This window comes from Podarcis melisellensis (assembly GCF_964234715.1).
Source record: "Podarcis melisellensis genome assembly, chromosome: 14".
In the NCBI taxonomy this organism is placed as follows: Eukaryota; Metazoa; Chordata; class Lepidosauria; order Squamata; family Lacertidae; genus Podarcis; species Podarcis melisellensis.
Window position 1 is genome coordinate 8,672,208 of NC_138546.1, and position 21,992 is coordinate 8,694,199.

Here is a 21,992-nt window from a genome sequence, read left to right on the forward strand (position 1 = left end):
TAATCCGCTAAGCCGCTAATGGGCTTGCTTCGCAAGACGAAAAAACCGCAAGACGAAGAGACTTGCGGAATGGATTCTTTTCGTCTTGCGAGGCACCACTGTATTTGTGGAAATCTCTTGGTTTCCTGCAGCATACGATGCCGGCTTGTCACCGAACCACACCTTGCCTGCGTATTGTCTACACCAAGAGTAGCTAGCATGGTGCTGCTCCCTCCAAACACCCAGCTCCCTTCATCCCAAGCCAGCATGGCCAGTGGTGGCCCAGGAATAATGTGCGTTGGATGACACCAAACTAGCTCCCCTTGGCCTACGCTGCTCTGCAGAGGCTCTTGAGCAGGGGTCAGCAAGGTTTACCTTGCCTGGGCTGGTTCACTCCTGCTGGTTCACAAGAACTGCTGCCCAGCTCATCTGTGGCACTCTTTTAATTAGAGACACTTTTCAGCCAACCAATTAATCAGTCGAACAGCGTAGCCTTCATTATATGAGCACAACTACTTTGAAGCCGTTTCGAGAGTTGTCCGCCCCCAGAAATGTTTTAACTCTCCGGGTTGTTTTTGTGTTTTGTTTCGTTTCTTTGAAAGATGCCACGAGCTTCTAGCTTGGCTCCTGGAGCCTGGAAGACCTGGAGTCCAGACATCTGGCCCCACTCCAAGTTTCCACTGTCAAGCGCAGGTCCTTAATTCCTGCGGGCCAAGGGCATGTGTATGTTTGTCTTTCCCTGATGGGAGGCCTGCGAACCAGGCTGCAGCTGCTTCTGCTTCTAAAGAAACACTTTTCTTCAGTAGCCTAAATTTTTACAGTGGTACCTTGGTTTTCAAACAGAATGCGTTCCAGGAGTCCATTTGACTCCCGGAACCATTCAAAAACCAAAGTGCGGCTTCCGAAAATCGTTTGAAAACTGGAATGTTCACTTCCGGGTTTTGATTGTTCGGGAGCCAATTTGGTCGGGAGCCCAAGGCATTCAGCTTCCAAGGCATTCAGCTTCCAAGGTACGACTGTACATTTAATGGCACCTCAGCTCTGGAGCTGCAGCCCAGTTCTGAAACACGGTGCAGTCTCACCTTGTTGGATCAACTGCAGGTGATGATGATGGTAATAATTTATTATATATATCCCCCCCATCTGGCTGGGTTTCCCCAGCCACTTTGGGTAGCTTCCAACAAAATCTTAAAATACAATAATCTGTCAAACATTAAACGCTTCCCTAAACAGAGCTGCCTTCAGAGTCTGTTACAGAACAGGGGCAGGCAACCTGTTGCCCTCCAGAGTAGCCTTCTTTACTTGTGGGTCCACAGATGTTGCTGGACCACATATCCCACCATCTCTGCTCCTTTGGCCATGCTAGCCGGGCCTGATGGGAGTTGTAGTCCAGCAACATCTGGAGGTTGCCCATCCTTGCTCTCCTTTGGATTGGATTGATCTTTATTATGGCCATTGGCCCGTTACACGACAGTTTCCCATACCAACATATTATACTTAAACTTCCAAAACTTACAAAAGACAAACAGGAACCGAAGCAAAACAAAAACAAGGACCACCATCATACATTACAATAAATTTGTAACCTATACATCACCCTCTGCTCATAAATTAATCAAGGATATCAATGGTGATATCGCCTAAAACATAGATCATGGTTTAAAACAATGGTGATATCACCTAAAACATAGATCATGGTTTAAAGGGGTTATCCGAATCACACAGGGGTTATCCGAATCTCCTTGTGCGTTTGGGCCCTGGAGACAGGAAAATGCCAGTAGAATGCGTGTGGTAATATGGGTTATAATCTGGTGCCGGAGGGAAAGCTTTCCAGTTCAAGCCCCGTTGGAATAAACAGGAGCTATCTGCTTGCACAGCTTCTGTTTACTTAAACGGGGATAGCGCTGGGATATTTATTTTTATTATTAGTTTGTATTCTGCCCTTCGTCCTTAGATCTCAGGGCAGTTCACAATATTCTCCCCCAAGCCCCGACTATTTCCCATCCGTTAGGCGAGTCTTACCACCTTTAACAACACCTCTCGCAGCTTTATGACTGAACCACCCCCAGTGTGATACTTTCAAGGCAAAGGCGTGTGGCCCTTGCACTTGTCCTACTAGTCTTTTAAAGTTGCTTCTGGGGAGTTCTTAGCTGGTGGTGGAAGCAAAAAAGGGCCATTTGCTGTGATTTGTCCCTGCAATTTCATTATGATTGTCGAGTTTGATTTTTGCATGGTTTTTAGACACCAGGGTAAAAAGAAATGGCACATAAACACACTTTAGTTATTAACTTTGTAAATAAGATTAATTACGGTAATTTGAAGCTTATATGGTTTCATACCAAGCCCAAGAACTACAAAAAGTGGTTGGTTAGTATATGTTTTGCCACCACCTCCCCCCCCATACAATTGTTGTTGTGTGCTTTTTGTTGTTGTTGAGCACATTAATTACCCCCCCCCCAAAAAAAAGCACTCTCCTCTCTGGAAATAGGTCTTAATGACACTTGGAGTGTGCTCTTCCTCCTTTTCCGGGTGTTAGAAATCGTAGCTCCAGGACCTTCTCGGCAGCTCTTCATGGGCTAGCACAAGCGCTGACTCGGTTTCCCCCTCGAACTTTGAGCCCGTCAGGGATTTGCACTCGGGTCCCGCCTGCAGGCTTTCCACAGCACCTGTCTGGACAGCTGACGGCTCGACAGCACCCAGAGGGGTCATGTCGGGATAAAGAAACCAAGTGAGGGGGGGGAGCCGTGGCGGGTTTAGACAACTAAGAAGCCTCTGCAGAGCAAGAGGGGCGAAGAATTTTGGCAGGGCGGGAGTGAATTAAGAGTCAAAGTTGGGAGTTGCGTCCCAAGAGTGGTGTGCTAAGTCCGATCCCTTCTGTGTTTAGGTGAAGCCGGCTGTCTACTGGGAGTACATGAAAGCCATTGGACTCTGCATCACCTTCATGAGCATCTTCCTCTTTCTCTGCAACCACATAGCCTCGCTTGCTTCCAACTACTGGCTAAGCCTGTGGACAGACGACCCTGTTATCAATGGGACGCAGCAGCACACAGACCTCCGGCTGGGAGTGTATGGAGCGCTGGGAACGTCTCAAGGTCTGCTTGCAATCTCTCTCGGTTCTCATCGCCTTGCTCAGTTTATCCAACTCCTCTGAAGGAGTTCCGCCACCTCCAGTTTGGGCCGGCTTGCGGTCCTGATTTGGGGATTCTCATAGGTGTAGGGATGCAGGAAGCTGCCTTAAGACAAGCAGATCATTGGTCCATCAAGCTCAGTTCAATACTGACTGACAGCTGCATTCTAGGGACCTCCTGCTAACAATCGGGTGCTCTGCCCCTGAACTACGGCCGTTCCCTTATCTGGCGGGCCATGGTGAGGTCAGGAGGCAGGGATGGATGGCCCTTTGGCCTGATCCAGAAGGGCTCTTGTTACAGTAGTAAACCTGCTGGTTTCCTCCTCCTCCCCTTGTTTGCGGGGCCTGGAATAGGGTGCCTTTGCACCTCGAATCAGCGTCAGGGGAGTTGCCCTGGGCCTCCTGGCAGGAGCACCCTTTGCTTGAGGACACGGTGACACTTGATTCTGTTTGGCAACGTTTCTCCAAGCTTTTCCAAGAGCTCAGTGGCTGGGAAGGGTTCAGTCCAGGTCGTGGCTCCGAAAGATCACAGACAGGAGGGAAGCTGGGGTCGGGCTGCTTCCTGGCTTTCTTCTGCAGAGAATGGTAAACCCTTTAGAAAGAAGTGCATTCTGAGTTGGGGATTCCAGTGGACTGGGAGGCGGAAGGGCTTAGCCCAAGTTCTAGCTCCTCCTGAGGGCACAACCAGTTTGCTGGCACTGGGTGCTGAGCCGAGGGGCACCACAACAATAACAGAATGGAAGGCAAAAGATGGATGCCCCTCCATTTATGGCCTGCGCCTCTCTCCTCTCCCCACCCCTTACACATGCACCCCTTAAACCTTAGACCATCCCACAGTCTCTCAGGACATCCCCGTCTTCATTCAGCTCCTTGCAGAAAAGAAATTCATGGCAAACACAAAATGTGAAACCCCGCAGAAGAAAATCCTTCATCGGAACTGTGGAGCTGTGCAAGTAGTTTTTGACAGTGGTAGGCTCCATTCGTGAGCCCGCTGTGCTCATAAGGGCTTCAGTCGGTTCATTCATAAGCAAAGTTGAAGGGAAAGACACCATCACTTAAGGGTGTTTTTTTGTGCCTGTCTCCCTAAAGGTATTGCCGTGTTTGGCTACTCCATGGCTGTTTCGATTGGAGGGATATTTGCTTCCCGCCGTCTCCACGTCAACTTGCTCCACAACATTCTGCGGTGCCCCATGAGCTTCTTTGAGCGGACGCCCAGCGGGAATTTGGTGAACCGCTTTTCCAAAGAAATCGACACCATTGACTCCATCATCCCCCAGATCATCAAGATGTTCATGGGCTCCATGTTTAACGTCATCGGGGCCTGCATCATTATCCTCTTGGCCACGCCAGTGGCTGCTGTCGTCATTCCTCCCCTGGGATTCATCTACTTCTTTGTACAGGTACGCAAAGCTCTTGTCCCTGGTTCCAGCTCTGCCTCAGACTTCCCCTTAGCCAAGCTGGTTCTTGGTGAGACCGTGTTAGCAAACTCCACAATTGGCTGCCGCTTCAAGCGGGAATCTTCATTCTGTCCTTTAAGCCAGTGTTTCTCAAACGTGGGTCTCCACCAGTCGTTGTTGAACTACAACCCCCAGCATCCCTGACCACCGGTCCTGCTAGCTAGGGATGATGGGAGTTGTAGTCCAGAGCATCATGAAGACACCAGGTTGGTGTGGCATAGCAGTGGGTGCCACTCCTTCTAATATAATCATAGCCCCCTTTTGTGTGCTATAGCCTCTTCCATCAAAGAGTAAGCTGGCCACACTTACTCCAGATATTCGCTGTGTGTCTTTCTCCATCACCCCCTTTAGGAGGTTCACTGCTCATTAACCAAGTAACCAAAGCTTCTCAGATTGCTTATTTGGTGAAGGAACCAAATAAGAGTCTGCTGGGCAGGCACAAGGTACTTCTTGGCAGAACCAGTCTTGGATCAGTGACTGCTCAACTTAAATATGCAAAGCAGGATATCAAAAATAGATGGACTGATATCAAAGTGCTGCAAGAAGTATAAACAAAATCTAACTACAGTGATACCTCAGTTTTCATATGTAATCCGTTCTGGAAGACTGTTCAAATTCTTAAACGTTTGAAAACAGAAAACTCAATAGCCGACAGCTAGGCCTCAGGATCTTGCACTCGGCGGAAGCCGTGTGGCATCTTTGACTTCTGAGGTGTGTTCGAAAACAGAAGCATTTACTTCCGGGTTTACGGTGTTCAAAAACTGAAATGTTTGTCAATGGAGGCGTTCGAAAACCGAGGTACCACTGTATAATAAAAATTCCTAGTTCCTAGAGTCAATTTAATTATGGCGGTGATTTTCTTCCATAATCATATAACCAGGCAGAGGGCCTTCTCAGTAGTCACGCCTGCCCTGTGGAACGCCCTCTCGTCATATGTCAAGGAAATAAACAACTATCTGACTTTTAGAAGACATCTGAAGGCAGCTCTGTATAGGGACATTTTTACATGTTTCATGATTTATTGTGTTTTTATATTTGTTGGAAGCCACCCAGTGCAGCTGGGGCGATCCATTCAGATGAGTGGAAGATAACTCCTACTATTAGTTCATTTGCTAGAGGCTTCCATATTTCTGTTTCCTCGCTTGGCCAGTTCATTGTGCCCTCAGCTGCTTCTCCATCATGGAGGAGTTCCAGCTCCATCTTGGAAGCACAGCGTCTGGCTTCTAGGGTGAAAATAATTGATGTGGAGGTCCTTTCCCAAAAGGCAGCAAGCATCCTTCGTATTTATCAAGGCCAGAGATACAAAGTCACCATTCCCCATGCACAGCGACAGCAGGAAATTTAATCCTCGCTTAAACGGCAGGGTGAACGGGGGCAGAATTGAAGCGAGTTTCCTGTTGTCAAAGTGAAGCAGTGCATGTTTGTTGCATGCAGCACAGTTTCCAGTCTGCTGCAGTTCAGCTTCTGACAACATTATGCATCTTTGTGTCCGCTGCAGCAAAATGTCACATCATTGTAAAGGTAAAGGGACCCCTGACCATTAGGTCCAGTCGTGGCCGACTCTGGGGTTGTGGCGCTCATCTCGCTTTATTGGCCAAGGGAGCTGGCATACAGCTTCCGGGTCATGTGGCCAGCATGACTAAGCCGCTTCTGGTGAACCAGAGCAGCGCACGGAAACGCCGTTTACCTTCCCACCGGAGCGTACCTATTTATCTACTTGCACTTTGACGTGCTTTCGAACTGCTAGGTTGGCAGGAGCAGGGACCGAGCAACGGGAGCTCACCCCGCCGTGGGGATTCGAACCGCCGACCTTCTGATCAGCAAGTTCTAGGCTCTGTGGTTTAACCCACAGTGCCACCTGCGTCCCTATGTCACATCATATGTCATAAATTACACATTTCATTGCAGCATTACATTATACCACACCCAATCATTTCAGTGCATGGGTCATTCATTTCAATGCAGGGGAAACGCAGTGCAAATGGGTGAGGTCGGGAAAGTCAGCGTTTATATATAGTTTATGGGCTGAAAAGCAGCAGCTGCAGCAGCTAACAGGGATCATATTCCCTGGATTGATTTGCATCTCAGACACAGGACAATTTCCACTCCTGTTTCCGTCAGGATTCCCTGACATCTCCAGCTACAGCTCCCAGTCATCCCCGAGCATTGGCCGCACTGGGAGGGGCTGGTGGGAGTTGTAGTTGGCTATCAGAAGCAAAGTGGGTGTGAGCGGCCTCTTACCCATCGCCTTGATTTCTCTGACCTGCCCCTTTCCAGCGCTTCTACGTAGCCACTTCCCGCCAGCTGAAGCGCCTCGAGTCGGTCAGCCGCTCCCCGGTCTACTCCCACTTCAACGAGACGCTGCTGGGGGTCAGCGTCATCCGAGCCTTCGAAGAGCAGAAGCGCTTCATAAAGCAGAGCGACGTGAAGGTGGACGAAAACCAAAAAGCTTACTACCCAAGCATCGTCGCCAACAGGCAGGTGGACGACTCAAGGAGTGTTGGGTTTGAGTTACAGAAATCTTTTCCCTGCTACCAGTCTGTATGAGTACAGTGGTACCTCGGGTTAAGAACTTAATTCGTTCTGGAGGTCCGTTCTTAACCTGAAACTGTTCTTAACCTGAGGTACCACTTTAGCTAATGGGGCCTGCCACTGCGCCACCGCTGCACAATTTCTGTTCTCATCCTGAGGTAAAGTTCTTAACCCGAGGTACTATTTCTGGGTTAGCGGAGTCTGTAACCTGAAGCGTCTGTAACCTGAAGCTTCTGTAACCCAAGGTACCACTGTACCTGGGGGATTTCATACACATTGGTCCTTCAGCTCCAACAGCACTCCAGTGGAGTTGGTTCAGAATTTGAGGCCCTCTGCTGGACGTTTGTGGAGGCGAGCAGAATCGTTCCTGAGTCCCAAACTCCAATCCCTAGTTAAAATTGGGGCACCTTGAGCATGTCAGCCGGTCCTGAGGACCTGTTTCTTAAGTTTTGACCAGCTTTTAATTCCCTGTGCAAACTTTTCATGACCAACTACCTGCCCATGTACACTAGTGGCCAAAATTGTAGAAACCTTTTGGGGAAAGTGTATTTCCGAGGTTTGATGGCTCGTAACACTATTTTTTTGGGAGTAATACCATAAAATTATGTATCAGTGGAAAGATAATTTAATGAAGAATGTAATTCAGGAATGTTTGTTCAATTATCTGTATTCTGTCAAATGATATAGCCAAATAACCAGAAAAAGGAGTGTTTAGAGAGCCACTCAGGTGTCATCTTGTTTTGGCAATGATGGCTCATAACGCCACTTTTTTAAACTTCAATTTGCCCATTTGGTTTACTGCTGGTTGGCTCCTGACGCCCATCATCTGAAGACCACTGCCCTGTCCTCACTTGATGCACCAAATAAAGCAGGTTTTTGCCCACAGGAGCTCATGGCACTGTAAACCCCCTGGTCTCTTTAAACCAGAAAGATTAATATGGCTGCATTTGCAGAATGATCAGTTCCAAAGGGCGTTGATGGCTTTAAAATTCTGCCCTCATTTGCTGGATGATCACCAGGAAATGCTTGATCTGAGACTGCATTACATTTTTCATTAAATTATCTTTCCATTGATATATAATTTTATGGCATTACTCCAAAAGAAAGGGGGGGGTGTTATGAGCCATCAAATCTTTTTCCAAAAGGTTTCCACAATTTTGACCACCAGTGTATACTGCTCCCCCTGTTTCTCTCTTCCCCCTGCCCTGCAGGGCTCGCTCTTTCTCTCCCCCCCCCCCCCGTCCTCACGCAGGTGGCCTGCAAGGGCCTGGTGGGTATTAAAAGAAGCCCCCTCTTTCCTTCCAGGTGGCTTGCAGTCCGGCTGGAGTATGTTGGGAACTTCATCGTCCTCTTCGCCTCTCTCTTTGCTGTCATCGCCCGCAATAGCCTGAGCCCTGGACTGGTTGGGCTCTCCATCTCCTATTCGCTGCAGGTAGCTCACGGAAAACAGGCTGGGTTTGCTTTCGGATAATCTTTTTAAGAAAACCTTTTTGAGGGGTGCAGTTCTTCATACTTGGTGGCTAAGCGTTTTGTAAAGCTACATAGATAATTCAGCCAGGAGAGAATTGTGCTTTTTAGGTAGCATTTAGCGTAAGGTTAGGAGATGTTAAGGGGGCAATCCTGTTGCTTTCTGGGAAGGCGACTGAGGGTGCTGTAGGCCCCCTCTTCTGCAAGAAAGTGAGGTCAATCGCTGGAGGCAGTCTCAGTGTGATGGAGGCAGTGGATCCATAGAATATATGCAGAATTGGCCCTCCAGATGTTGCTAGAACTACAACTCCCATCACCCCCACCATCATGGTCAAGGATAATGGATGCTGTAGTCCATAACATCTGAAGGTTCTTCATCGCTGCCCTAAAACCATGCCACTCATTGAGCTGGCATGGTTAATCGGTGGGCAGGGGTGAGGAAAAATAAGCCCCCAGACCCCCTTCCCCAACACTACCTGACCTGGCAGGGGGCTTTGGATGCAACAGCAACTCCACTGTGGAATTTCTCTTCTTTATCCCCGGCTGCCCAGGTAAGATACTTGAGTTAAAAAGATAGTACTTGCAATAAAACAATTCCAGCCCCCAAACGTGGAGCGGTTCTGTCTATGCTCTTGAGTCTGGGAATTAGCATTCAGACGTGAGGTCTTTCCTCTTGCAATTCTGAAATTCTGCTTGATCTGAGCCTCTCTCTCTTGCGTTTTCTGCATGTGCAGATTGGCTCTTAACTCTATAAACAAAGACAGCATGCCTGAGACCACCCCAGCCCTCCTTGTTAAACAAGGCAGTGCTTCATGAAGATGTAGACTTTTTAATGGTTTGCCAAAACTTCCCTGGCTTCAAAAGTTTCACCCAACCATACACAAGTCCTCAAGGGTGTTCAGCAGGCAGAACTTGAATGGGCAGCTTGCTGGGATGTATGCAAAACACATATTTGGGGCCTCTGTTTGTTTTTGTTAGATCACCACTTACTTGAATTGGTTGGTTCGCATGTCGTCCGAGATGGAAACAAACATCGTTGCTGTGGAAAGAGTCAAAGAATACTCTGAGAAGGAGAAAGAGGTAAGTTAAAGACCGCTCCTCTGGCTGCAGTTTTGAGGGCACATTGTAAGCCTGTAGGTTACCCAGGTACAGGGATCTGCATTTCCTGCTGGTCACCCAGCAGATGAGGGCAGAATTGTAAAGCCCATTGATGCCCTTTAGAATTGATCGTTCTGCAGATGCAGCCATATTTGTCCTTCTGCTTTAAAGAGGCCACGGGATGTACAGTGGCGTAAACTCTGCTTTATTTGGTGCATCAAGTGGGGACCAGGCAGCGGTCTTCAGATGATGGGTGTCAGGAGCCAGCAGTAAATCACATGGACAAAGTGTAGTTAACTTTATTGGAAAAACAGGATCTGCACATGGTGACCTATAGAAAGCACCTGAAGGCAGCCCTGCACAGGGAAGATATTAATGGTTGACGCTTTATTGTGTTTTTTAGTGGCTGGGACAACACAGTCAGATGAGCAGCATATAAATAATAAAATTATTATTATTATTACTTCTATTATTACTATGCACAGCAACTCTGTTTCTGAGGCCAAGAATGTAGCATTTGGCTCCAGGTTGCTATGCTGGAGGGCTGGGGGTGATATGGTGGCATAAAATACTGGTATATTGGCTGGGTATAATTCAAATGGAAATTCCCAGGTGTCCAAAAAGAAGAAGGCGGCGGCTATTTATGTATGCCACTACTGCGGCCTGTGTTTCGTTAGCCCCCAAATGGAAAACGAGCAAGGTCCCAACTAAAGAAGAACAGCAACTTAAGCTGATGGAATATGCGCAGCTTGCAGACAATATACAGAATAAGAAAACAAGAAGAAAGTGTGTTTAGAGAAGATTGGAAAATGTTTATTGAATATATTGGGGGGGATTGTGTACACTTGAAAACGCTGGCAGCATTAAGATCAATTCAACAGTGTAAATAAGTTTTGATGGATGTAATAATGGAATACTGAATGGTTTGGTTTATGTAAAGAATGCAGAGATTTATGATATGCAAAATGAACCATGGAAAGAGAAGAAGGGTAGTCACTGAATAGTGGAATAGCTGCCCTGCTAAGTCAGACCAGAGGTCCATCTTGAGTAGCATCCTGGTTTTCTGCTGTGGCTCTGGGAAGCTCACAAGCAGAGCAGGAAGCATGAGACCCTTAATCTCTGGGTCACAGGTTCAAGCCCTACATTGGGCAAAATGTTCCTACATTGGAAGGGTTTGGACTAGATGACTCTTGTGGTCCCTTCCAACTGCATTCTACGGTCATGAATGATGGGAGGTGGTGTCCTCCCACATCTGGAAGAATGCAAATTTCTCCCCCATGCTATTGGGGTCTACCAAGTGGCACATCAGAGGCTAATAATGGAAGCTCCTGGCTTTTTTTCTTTCTCTCAGGCAGAGTGGACCATTAAGCAAACGGCCCCACCAAGCAACTGGCCCCACGAAGGCAAGGTGGAGTTCAAAGGCTATGGCCTTCGCTACAGGGACAACATGGATTTGGTCCTGAGGGACATCAACATCACCATAGATGGAGGAGAAAAAGTGAGTGCCGGGACCCATTAATGGACACTGAAGTAGGGGGGAAGTTAAGAAGGCAGAGAAGGTGCTCTTGTAGGAAAGGGGAGGAGGGAGGGAAGTGGAACCTCTACAAAGCCTTAAACGGCTCAGGGCAGCAGTATCTCAAGGACCACCTCTCCACATATGAACAGTCCCTGACACTGCATTCATCATCTAAGGCCCTTCTTCCTGCGCCTCCTCCATGTGACGTCTGGAGGGTGGCAACACAAGAACAGGGCCTTCTCTGTAGTGGCTCTCCATCTGCGGAATGCTCTCCCCAGGGAATTTCACCTGGCACCTTCGATGCATATCTTTAGGTGCCGGGCAAAAACAGTTCCTCTTCAACCAGGCCTTGGTCTGATTTAAAAGGTGTTTTGTTTTACTGTAAATATTTTTGTGTTTCCATTCTGCATTGAATGTGGTAAACTGCCCAGTGATCTCCAGGCAACATATATAAATTTAATAAATAAAGGAAGAGCTGAGGCTGAAAAGAAGCTGTGTGAAAAGGAAAGCTGGAAAGGCAGAATTTGTGGGAGGTGAGAGGAGACAAAATCTTCTTTGATCAAGAAGAGTATCAAAGAGAGAGGGTTTTTTAGGGCTGCCTGGCATGTTACTTTCTGAAGATGTGAAGGACACCCCCCACCTACCCCCCCACCCACACACCTCCCTCACCCATTGCCTCTCTGTGTCTTCAAGCAACTTGAAACTTAAAACAGCAGTTTCAAGGCTGGGCGTTCTGTTTTCCAAGACTCCTGTGTGCCAAGACTGACTGCTTTGTCCATAAAGCAGGACCGGGGAATCTGTGGTCTTTCAGCTGTTGTGTGGCTCTTCTGCTCCCATCAGCAGGGATGATGCAAACTGCATTTCAGCATTCGGCTCGGCCGCAGGTGTTCCCTGGCCGTGCCATAACAAAGGCAGCGTCTTTTCCGCTTTGCAGAGCTGCAGAGCTTCCCAAGCAGAGCTTGCTAGTCCAGGTTTCTTAAAAGAAGTCTCTTCCTGGAGGGGAGGGGCAGGAAGATCCCCTTCAGATACTGCCTGCATCCTTCGTCCTCTTGGCTCCAGCCTTGCTTTCCAGAACTAAGAGCATCGTGGCTCCTTTCCCCCACCCCCCACCCCCTTCTGCCCTTCTCAATAGGTGGGCATCGTTGGAAGAACGGGAGCTGGAAAGTCGTCCCTCACTCTCGGCCTGTTCCGCATCAACGAGGCAGCCGAAGGGGAGATTCTCATTGATGGGATTAACATTGCAAAGATTGGGCTCCACGACCTTCGCTTCAAGGTCACGATTATCCCCCAGGTAAGCGGGAATCTCTGCTCATGCCCACAATTTGACTATTTCGTTAGGAGCCGTGCTTTCTAACTCCTTTGGCTGTGTTCACTGCTGATGCCGCCTCGTTACAGGCTTGAGTCCACGGATCTTCATGGGTGCCTGGTTTTATTTGCTTTCTACATGCATATGCAGCTTCTCTGCCAAAGCATTTCAGGTGGTGCCAAGAGAGAACACAAACGCAGAGGGGAAGCAAATATTTGCAAGGCCGTGTCAGATGGCTGATCAAGGCGGTTTCGGGAGCGAGTTGGTCTTTGCTGGCATGAGCAAAGGGCAAGCCCAGCTTTTGTGTTGGCTCAGATACGTTCTTGATGAATTTACTTTCAAATGGTCTCTGAAGTTGCTCTGTAGATGGAGGGTGGAGCCCCATTCCCTCTTGCTTGTTTCCTCCTCAGTTTTTTGGGATGCGGGTGGCGCTGTGGGTAAAAGCCTCAGCGCCTAGGGCTTGCCGATCGAAAGGTCGGCGGTTCGAATCCCCGCGGCGGGGTGCGCTCCCATTGCTTGGTCCCAGCGCCTGCCAACCTAGCAGTTTGAAAGCACCTCCGGGTGCAAGTAGATAAATAGGGACCGCTTACTGGCGGGAAGGTAAACGGCGTTTCCGTGTGCTGCGCTGGCTCGCCAGATGCAGCTTTGTCATGCTGGCCACGTGACCCGGAAGTGTCTCCGGACAGCGCTGGCCCCCGGCCTCTTGGGTGAGATGGGCGCACAACCCTAGAGTCTGTCAAGACTGGCCCGTATGGGCAGGGGTACCTTTACCTTTTACCTTAAGGGGCAGGTAGGGATGCGGGTGGTGCTGTGGATTAAACCACATTGGCTAGGACTTGCGGATCATAAGGTCAGCGGTTCGAATCCCCGCGACGGGGTGAGCTCCCGTTGCTCGGTCCTTGCTCCTGCCCACCTAGCAGTTCGAAAGCACCCCTAAGTGCAAGTAGATAAATAGGTACTGCTTTATAGTGGGAAGGCAAACGGCGTTTCCATGTGCTACGCTGGTGCCGGCTCGCCAGAGCAGCTTCGTCACGCTGGCCATGTGACCCGGAAGTGTCTCCGGACAGCGCTTGTCCCCGGCCTCTTAAGTGAGATGGGCGCACAACCCTAGAGTCGGACACGGCTGGCACATACGGGCAGGGGTACCTTTACCTTTAAGGGGCAGGTAGGGTGGCGCTGTGGGTTAAACCACAGAGCCTAGGGCTTGCCAATCAGAAGGTCGGCGGTTCGAATCCCCGTGACAGGGTGAGCTCCTGTTGCTCAGTCCCTGCTCCTGCCAACCTAACAGTTCGAAAGGCCGTCAAAGTGCAAGTAGATAAATAGGTACCACTCCGGCGGGAAGGTAAATGGCGTTTCCGTGCACTGCTCTGGTTCACCAGAAGTGGCTTAGTCATGCTGGCCACTTGACCCAGAAGCTGTACGTCGGCTCCCTTGGCCAATAAAGCGAGATGAGCGCTGCAACCCCAGAGTCGTCCACGACTGGACCTAATGGTCAGGGGTCCCTTTACCTTTACCTTTTTAAGGGGCAGGTGGGCCTCATCAACCTGGGAAGGAAGCCCATCTAGGAGAAGGAAAACTCTGGTCCTAACCTCTGCTGCCTTGCAGGATATCTTTGGGGAAGAGAAGAAGGCTAAGGAGTAAACCCTACACAAACCTGGAGTCGTTTGGACGGCGCTTTGCACGCCTCCTTCCGGCAACTCCTGCATCCTTGCTGTTGCCAAACGTCTTGCTCTGCTTTCCTTTGGGCTGAGAAGGGAATCTTGTCGTCGGGGCAGCCCAGGACCCCCATTCACACTGCCCCGGCTTGCATCATGGGGAGGTCTCTTCGGTGCTGCAAGCGCAGCAGTTTGACTTCACTCCCAGAGGCACACTCCACTGTCTTATCGAGACAGACGGGTGCCAACAGGATATATACATATGAACCTAAGAGGAGATTAAACTTGTGCCTACAAAGGAATGCTCTAGTATCTTGTTTGCTCACCTTGTTTTTTCTTAAAGTGCAAATGTGCACATTAATTTCTGAAAGGATTTGGACGCACAACCGGTGGCCTCTCGTTCCTACAGTACACCCATGTTGCATTCTTCTTAGTGTGTAACCCACTGGTCCCAGGCACATGACCTTTGCTGAGATCTGCCCAGTCTTGCTGCCGAGGCTGATTTCTAGATACCCAGGCAGGAAGGAGGCCTCTTGGAGGGCACTTCGCTTGTGGCTCAAGCGTTTCATGTTTCCTGCATTGCGTGTAGGTAGAGAGGGGAAATGGGGTTCTGACTCCCATCAGCCCCTCTCTGAACTACCAGCGGTCAGGGAGCAGGGAGTTGTAGGCCAGCAGCATTTTGAGGGCACCATGTTGTCTACCTCTGTTGTAGACTATTCCGCACACCTACCTTAGTAGAAATTTCTGAAATGTGCAGTGCAGACCTGATTGATGGCTTTCTGTTCTCCAAACAGGACCCCATCTTGTTTTCTGGCTCCCTGCGCATGAATCTGGACCCTTTCGACCAATACTCTGATGAAGACGTCTGGACGTCTTTGGAACTCGCTCACTTGAAAAACTTTGTCTCGGCACTTCCTGATAAACTCAACCACGAGTGTTCCGAAGGAGGAGAGAACCTTAGGTGTTGTACAGTTTCTGCCCCTTTTTATTTTCCTTTCAAATCCCGTTATCTTAGGTTTCCCCAGCTGTTCGTTGGACTACAACTCCCATCATCCCTAACTAGCAGGACCAGTGGTCAGGGATGATGGGAGTTGTAGTGCAACAACAGCTGGGGACTCAAGATTGAGAAACACTGAGCTACAACATTAACTTCTTTGTGCTGTTCTGGAACCCTGAGCATCCGTGTGTGCAAGTCTGGCTGAGGGTAGCAACATCTGAATACCCTTCTCACTCTCACTTCTTTTAAAACCAAGTCCCACACTGTAAAAAAAAACCAAAACCTAACCTCTCAGTGCAAAACCCACATTTTGTCCACATAATATGTTGTAGGGGCACACTCCCTTGGGCTGTAAAAGAGTCCTCACTTTAGGAGCATTGGGTGAGGACACGTAATTGCAGGAAAAGCAATATTAGAAACAGAAACTTAAGCTGCCTTAGCGAGTCACATGGAACCCTGTATGTGAGAGCTGACTCCTCATTTTGTGTGTCTGTGCTTAAGTCTAATACAATCGTACCTGGGCTCCTGAAAACATTAGGAGTCGAACGTTCCAGCTCCCAAGCAATCGAAAACCAGGAGTGTTCTGGTTTTTCGAACGTTCTTTAGGAAGCCAAACATCCAAAAGGGCTTCCACGGCTTCCGATTGGCTGCAAGAAGCTTCCTATAGCCAATCGGAAGCCGTGCTTTGGTTTCAGAAGTCGAACGGACTTGCGGAACAGATTCTGTTCAACTTCCAAGGTACAGCTGTACTGGAATCCAAATCAAAGCGAAATCCTGCAAAATCTGGTTCTTAGGGTTTTGCTCGGCTTTTTAACAGAGGATCTATTTGGTCGTTTTCCTCATGACCACAGAATGCAGGTTTCTGCCTCCTGTTGGACATAGAATAGTAAGGAATGACTGACGTTAGATATTTTTCGAAAGAGACTGTTGAATTGAGCTGTGCAGTAGCTTTTAAATAAGCTGTTTAGATTTTGTTTTGTTTTTTACAATGTTGGCCTTTTCTGGGTCCCAGATCATGGGTGCACATTTGCTTTTTCTTTTCAAAATAAAAGTGAAAGTGGCTAATTCAAGTATGATCTTTAAAAACATGATTAATTAGCTATTTGGCCCTGAAATGGACTGTTGTTAGAGATTCAGTTTTTAAAGTTTTTGTGTGTGTTTGTGTGTTTTACTTTCTGTCTCCAGTGTTGGGCAGCGACAGCTGGTGTGCCTTGCTCGAGCCTTGCTTCGGAAATCCAAAATCCTGGTTTTAGATGAAGCTACAGCGGCCGTGGATCTTGAAACAGATGACCTCATACAGTCAACAATCCGGACGCAGTTTGAGGGCTGCACAGTCCTAACGATAGCACACCGGTTGAACACGATCATGGACTATACACGGTAAAAGTGGATGAACCATGCGAGTATCTGAGGAGAAGGGAGTTTGGAAAGGCTCTATTGTGTTAGCCTCTGTGTTGTATACATCTCTCTTTCTCCTTTTTTAAAAAAACAAAAAAGCAACCTATTTGTGTTCTTTCATCCCTGCTTTACTGAAACCTCTGCTGTTGTTTAAAACTGCCATTTTTCTCCCAGTGTACCTCCAGGCTTGCTTTACTCAAACTATTTATGTTGTTTTAAACAGTCACCATTTCCCTCTCAGTGTTCTTCCCTTCCAGCTGTACTCAAACTTCTCCCTTTTTCATTCCTCAGCTGCCTCGTGTGAGAGGATATAGATGAAATTATTATAATTATAATTATAATAGTTTCTTTATTTATATCTCACCCATCTGGCTGGGTTTCCTCAGCCACTCTGGGGGGCTCCCAATCGAATATTAAAAACACGATAAAACATCAAACATTAAAAACTTCCCTAAACCGGGCTGCCTTCAGATGTCTTCTAAAAGTCAGATAGTTGTTTATTTCCTTGACATCTGGTGGGAGGGCGTTCCACAGGGCGGGTGCCACTACCGAGAAGGCCCTCTGCCTGGTTCCCTGTAACCTCACTTATCGCAGTGGATGGGGGTGGAGGTGAAAGCTGAGGCAAACAGGGCTGCAGAACAGAAGTGGCGGCTTAAGAGACGGGCTGGGGAAGGTGAAAAGTGAGCTCCGTAGTTGCATTGGGCGGGGAGGGGAAGCTCTGCAGGGTTCATGTGAGGAGGGGAAACGGCAGGGAAGTTGGTGTGTGGAGTGATCAGGGGCACAGCTCTGCAGAATCGAGCCTGTGGCCCATCTAGTCCGGCCTGGTGCCCTCGCATCTGCCAGCCAGATGCCCGTGGGAAGCCTGCAAGCGGGACCAGAAGTCTCCCCATTTGTGATTCCCAGCATACTGCCTCTGACAGTGAAGGGAGAACACAGCCATGGATAGCCTTACCCTCTATGATTTGTACAGTGGTACCTCGGGTTACATACGCTTCAGCTTACAGACTCCGCTAACCCAGAAATAGTGCTTCAGGTTAAGAACTTTGCTTCAGGGTAAGAACAGAAATCGTGCTCCGGCAGCGCGGCAGCAGCAGCAGGAGGCCCCATTAGCTAAAGTGGTGCTTCAGGTTAAGAACAGTTTCAGGTTAAGTACAGACCTCCGGAACGAATTAAGTACTTAACCCGAGGTACCACTGTACTTGTATTTGCAGGTTATCCCTGTGCATGGCCAGCGGTGCTGGGTCAGGGATTAGCCTCTACCCCCTATTTTGCCCTTGACTCCCATCGATGGATTTCCAGCAGAGAATCAAAACAGACCCTGCATCTCTGAATTCTGACCCACCCCGCTGGAACTGTAAATGTGCTGACTACATTTCTGTTTTGTTTTAGGGTGATTGTCCTTGACAAGGGTGAAATTGCGGAATATGGCTCCCCTGCCAGCCTAATCCAGAAGAGAGGCATTTTCTACAGCATGGCCAAAGACTCTGGCTTGGTTTAACGCCTGGTTCGTGGCGTCTCTCTCGCTGGGGGTGCAGCTCAGAAGAGGACTGGCGAACCAAACACGGACGAAGATGGCAGCATCTGCCAAAATCCATTGCCCAAGAAACTCCAGCCAAACAATTCTACTCCTTGCAACGTAATGGAGACACAACAGGCACAAAATCTACTTGTCTCCTCTCTTCTACACTTTCCTGACCTTTTAAAGGGTTAGTTTTCAAGCATAGCAATGGACAGGTTGTTTCTTTGAGCCCCAATCCCATCTATTTACCTAGCGCAGGGGTGGCTATATTTTGGCCCTTCGAATGCTGCTGGTCTGAGTCCCCTCTGACCCTGTTGGCCACGACCAAATTGAGTCCTTGGAGGAGGCTTGGCTGAATTTGTGCCTAAAACATTGCTCAGCCATTTTGGTTTTTATGGCAAGGAGCTCTTGGAGAGATTGGGTAATTTCCCTTTGAAAACCCAGCATCTCAATGGGAGAAACCTTTAGGATGGCTGCTAGAGAGGATAGGAATAGCACAGTCCAAAACTTTAACACCAGAATTGCCACATGCTCGTACGGGGTGGGGAGGAGCAAGGGATTTCCCTTCTATTCTGATAAAACATGCTTATTGCATACATTTATCTAGAGCAATTCTGGCTTGTTTTGAGGATGGAGGGGAAAAAATGAAAATGGAAGACCAGGTGATTTTTGTTCTTGTTTTATTATTCCCAAGAACTTTACCCTATACCATAAGATACATATATATATTTAACCCTGTGGATGAAAGAATCACTCCCAGTTGTAGGCAAAATGCTTTTTTGTTGTGGTTCCAAAAAGGAAAATTCAGCCTAATCGTTTCTGTCTAAGGTCCTTTCTCCTCTCCCCATCCCCCAGCTGTTGTGTTCTTTTAATTGGAAAGGATCTGCAACAAAAACCCACAATTCCTGTGTTCTCCACCGTCATTTTACCAAAGCAAAGCTGGAAGGAAAATCAAACATATCAGTGCATCTAAATGCTCACTCCAGGAGCTTGGAACAGCAGACTTTGAATTATGTTGCTGACTTTTTTTTTCTTTTTTTAAAAAGACATGTCTTTTCTTAGAATAAAGTTATTTATTTTTTTTGTAAATACAATTCTCTAAAGTTAAATAGATCGAAATTTACTTTGGTATTTTTGTAATGACTCATGGAAAGAGCTTTCAGTAAAAACCTTTTTGTTTGGAGAACTGTCCTCGTTCTTTGTAAACCTGCAGAAAATAACAGTAGGGTTGCTGTATACAGAGATGGGAGGTTTTGTCTCCCCAGCATGGGAATACTGGACTTATTGTAACTCCTTGGGTGTGTGGTTTAATTTGGGTTTTGCAAGGTGAAATATGTGGGTTTTGTGGACAATTGTAAGTTGCACGTCTGTCTTTATGAATAGGCTTAGGTAACTCTGTGCTTTAATAACGGTAAGCGGCCATGGGGCTGTAGATTAGATAGCTTCTTCTATGGTCTTCTGACAAAGGTAGCAAAGATAATTTGTTTTGAACCAAAGCTCTGAACTTTTTAGTGTCATGCGAGGAACAGTCCCATGATAGCTGGAACAAACAAAGAAAGAAAGCTAGGAAATCCCCTTCTGTGGCAACCCTGAGGTCAAACGTCACATGATTTCAAGGGCATGTGATCAGCATGGGAGATTCTAATCAAAGGGAAAACCCATTCTTAAAAGGGAAGCTGTTGGAAGGGGCCCTAACTCAGCAGGGCACACGCTGGTCATCCAAACCTGTTTTTCCCATTTGGGCCTGCATGAAACTTAAGGCCAAGGCTGGAGACACAGGGATGCAAATTACAGCATCCCAAGTGAAAAGGGCGCATGAGTGACCGGTTTCAGGTGGTGTGGCAAGGAGAATGCTCTGTTACCTCCATTGTTCCAGGCTGAAAGTACCTTTCCGAGCACAATTCAAAGTCTTGGTGCTGACCTTTAAAGCCCTAAACGGCCTCGGCCCAGTGTACCTGAAGGAGCTTCTCCACCCCCATCGTTGGACACTGTGGTCCAGCCCTGAGGGCCTTCTTGCGGTTCCCTCCCTGCGAGTAGAGAGGTTACAGGGAACCAGGCAGAGGGCCTTCTCGGTGGTGGCACCCTCCTATCAGATGTCAAGGAAATAAACAATGATGTTTCTGAAGGGAAGTTTTTAATGTTTGATGTTTTACTGTATTTTTAATATTTTGTTGGAAGCCGCCCAGAGTGGCTGGGGAAACCCAGCCAGATGGGTGGTGTATAAATAATAAATTATTATTACTGCATTAAGACATGATAAAGGGGGAGGGGAGGTGGGCAGATGGAGAGGAGAGCCTTCCCCACCCTCTCTATGAATGTGACAAAATAGCTTAGCGTATTTTTTGCACCATAACACTCACTTTTTTCCTCCTAGAAAGTAAGGGGAAATGTCTGTGCGTGTTATGGAGCGAATGCCTACGGATGGCGGGGGGATTTGCTGCAGTCGTGAGCAGAGGATCCATGGTTCCTCTCCCTTCCCTCCTCCATGGCTCGCTTTGAAACAGCAAAGCGGGAGAAGAGCCACTGAGTGGAGAGGAGAGAGGGACAGAGAACCTGCTTGCTTTAAAGGAGCAAAGCGGGAGAGGAGAGGAGCCGCTTGGCTCCTGTAAAGCAAGCAGGCTCTCTGTCCCTCTCTCCCCCCACTCAGCTCACTAAATAGCAGCAAAGTGTTTCAGCTCGCTAAGCCGGGGAGGTGGGAGAGAAGCAGAGCCTGCTTGCTTCAAAGGACAAAGTGGGAGAGGAGAGGAGCCTTCTCCTCTTATACCCCTCTTCTGCATTATTAGCAGCATCCTTTTTTGCATCGGGCTACCCCAAACTCATGGGACACAGGTGGCGCTGTGGGTTAAAGCCTCAGCGCCTAGGACTTGCTGATCGAAAGGTCGGCGGTTCGAATCCCTGCGGCGGGGTGCGCTCCCGCTGCTCGGTCCCAGCGCCTGCCAACCTAGCAGTTCGAAAGCACCTCCGGGTGCAAGTAGATAAATAGGGACCGCTTACCAGCGGGAAGGTAAACGGCGTTTCCGTGTGCAGCTCTGGCTCGCCAGAGCAGCTTTGTCACGCTGGCCACGTGACCCGGAAGTGTCTCCGGACAGTGCTGGCCCCTGGCCTCTTGAGTGAGATGGGCGCACAACCCCAGAGTCTGTCAAGACTGGCCCGTACGGGCAGGGGTACCTTTACCTTTACTTTACTTACCCCAAACTCACTGTCAGATCACATGTCTGTGGCCACAGCATGAACCACAAAAATCATACATCCACTGTTTTGTTTAGAATACTTTTTGTTCTTGTTTTCCTCCTCTAAAAACTATGTGCGTGTTATGGTCGGGTGCGTGTTATAGAGCGAAAAATACGGTAATTTCAGCAGCAGCACAGGAGACCTGCCTTGTTGCATCAGAACAAAGGACCATCTGTTCCAGCATCACTCACACACACACACACACACACATCCTTTCCATGCCAGTTCCTGTAGGACACGGGTGGGGAGCCTTTTTGACTCTAGTGATCAGATCTTTATCCTGGTCCCAGCCCACGTTCAGCTTTGACAGGTATGTGGGGCAGCACACCTGCCAGTCACGTGACATCACAATAAAACCACATGTCTGGCAGGTGGGTTGTCCTGCCTGCCAAAATCCCTTCGCCCCCTCAATTGCCAGGTGGAAAAAAACCACCTTTCTCCCTATCAACTGATGGGGAGGGGGAGAAAGCAAGCACCAGCTGCTTGAGGGCAAAGTCCATCTGATAGCAGATGTCTGCCCACCCACCCACCCCCAAAAAAACAACAGGGCTGCTTGGCTTCGGCTGTGAGAGATATTGCTGTAGAGCTGCTTTACTTAAGAGAAGATGGGAGAAAAAGTTTGCCACCTGCAGATCTCAAAAGCACACCATACCCCCAATTCAGAAAGCGAAATCTAAAGTAGGAAGGGCGTGCTGGATGAGGAAATCAGT

General features: G+C 48.4%; 1 protein-coding gene across 3 annotated transcripts in view; it reads left to right on the forward strand.

Moving 5' to 3' along the window:
- LOC309357104 (multidrug resistance-associated protein 1-like) overlaps positions 1–19,237 on the forward strand; it is a 73,405-nt gene extending 54,168 nt beyond the window's left edge. For all 3 annotated transcript variants that reach the window (XM_081889068.1, XM_081889070.1, XM_081889069.1), the window contains 10 exons: positions 2,864–3,071; positions 4,196–4,506; positions 6,841–7,040; positions 8,401–8,527; positions 9,541–9,642; positions 11,012–11,158; positions 12,309–12,467; positions 14,932–15,098; positions 16,320–16,514; positions 17,922–19,237. In XM_081889068.1, coding sequence (XP_081745194.1) covers positions 2,864–3,071; positions 4,196–4,506; positions 6,841–7,040; positions 8,401–8,527; positions 9,541–9,642; positions 11,012–11,158; positions 12,309–12,467; positions 14,932–15,098; positions 16,320–16,514; positions 17,922–18,030 — 1,725 coding nt within the window. In that variant the 3' untranslated portion in view covers positions 18,031–19,237. The remainder of the gene's footprint in view (positions 1–2,863; positions 3,072–4,195; positions 4,507–6,840; positions 7,041–8,400; positions 8,528–9,540; positions 9,643–11,011; positions 11,159–12,308; positions 12,468–14,931; positions 15,099–16,319; positions 16,515–17,921) is intronic.
- The last annotated feature ends 2,755 nt before the right edge of the window (positions 19,238–21,992 follow it).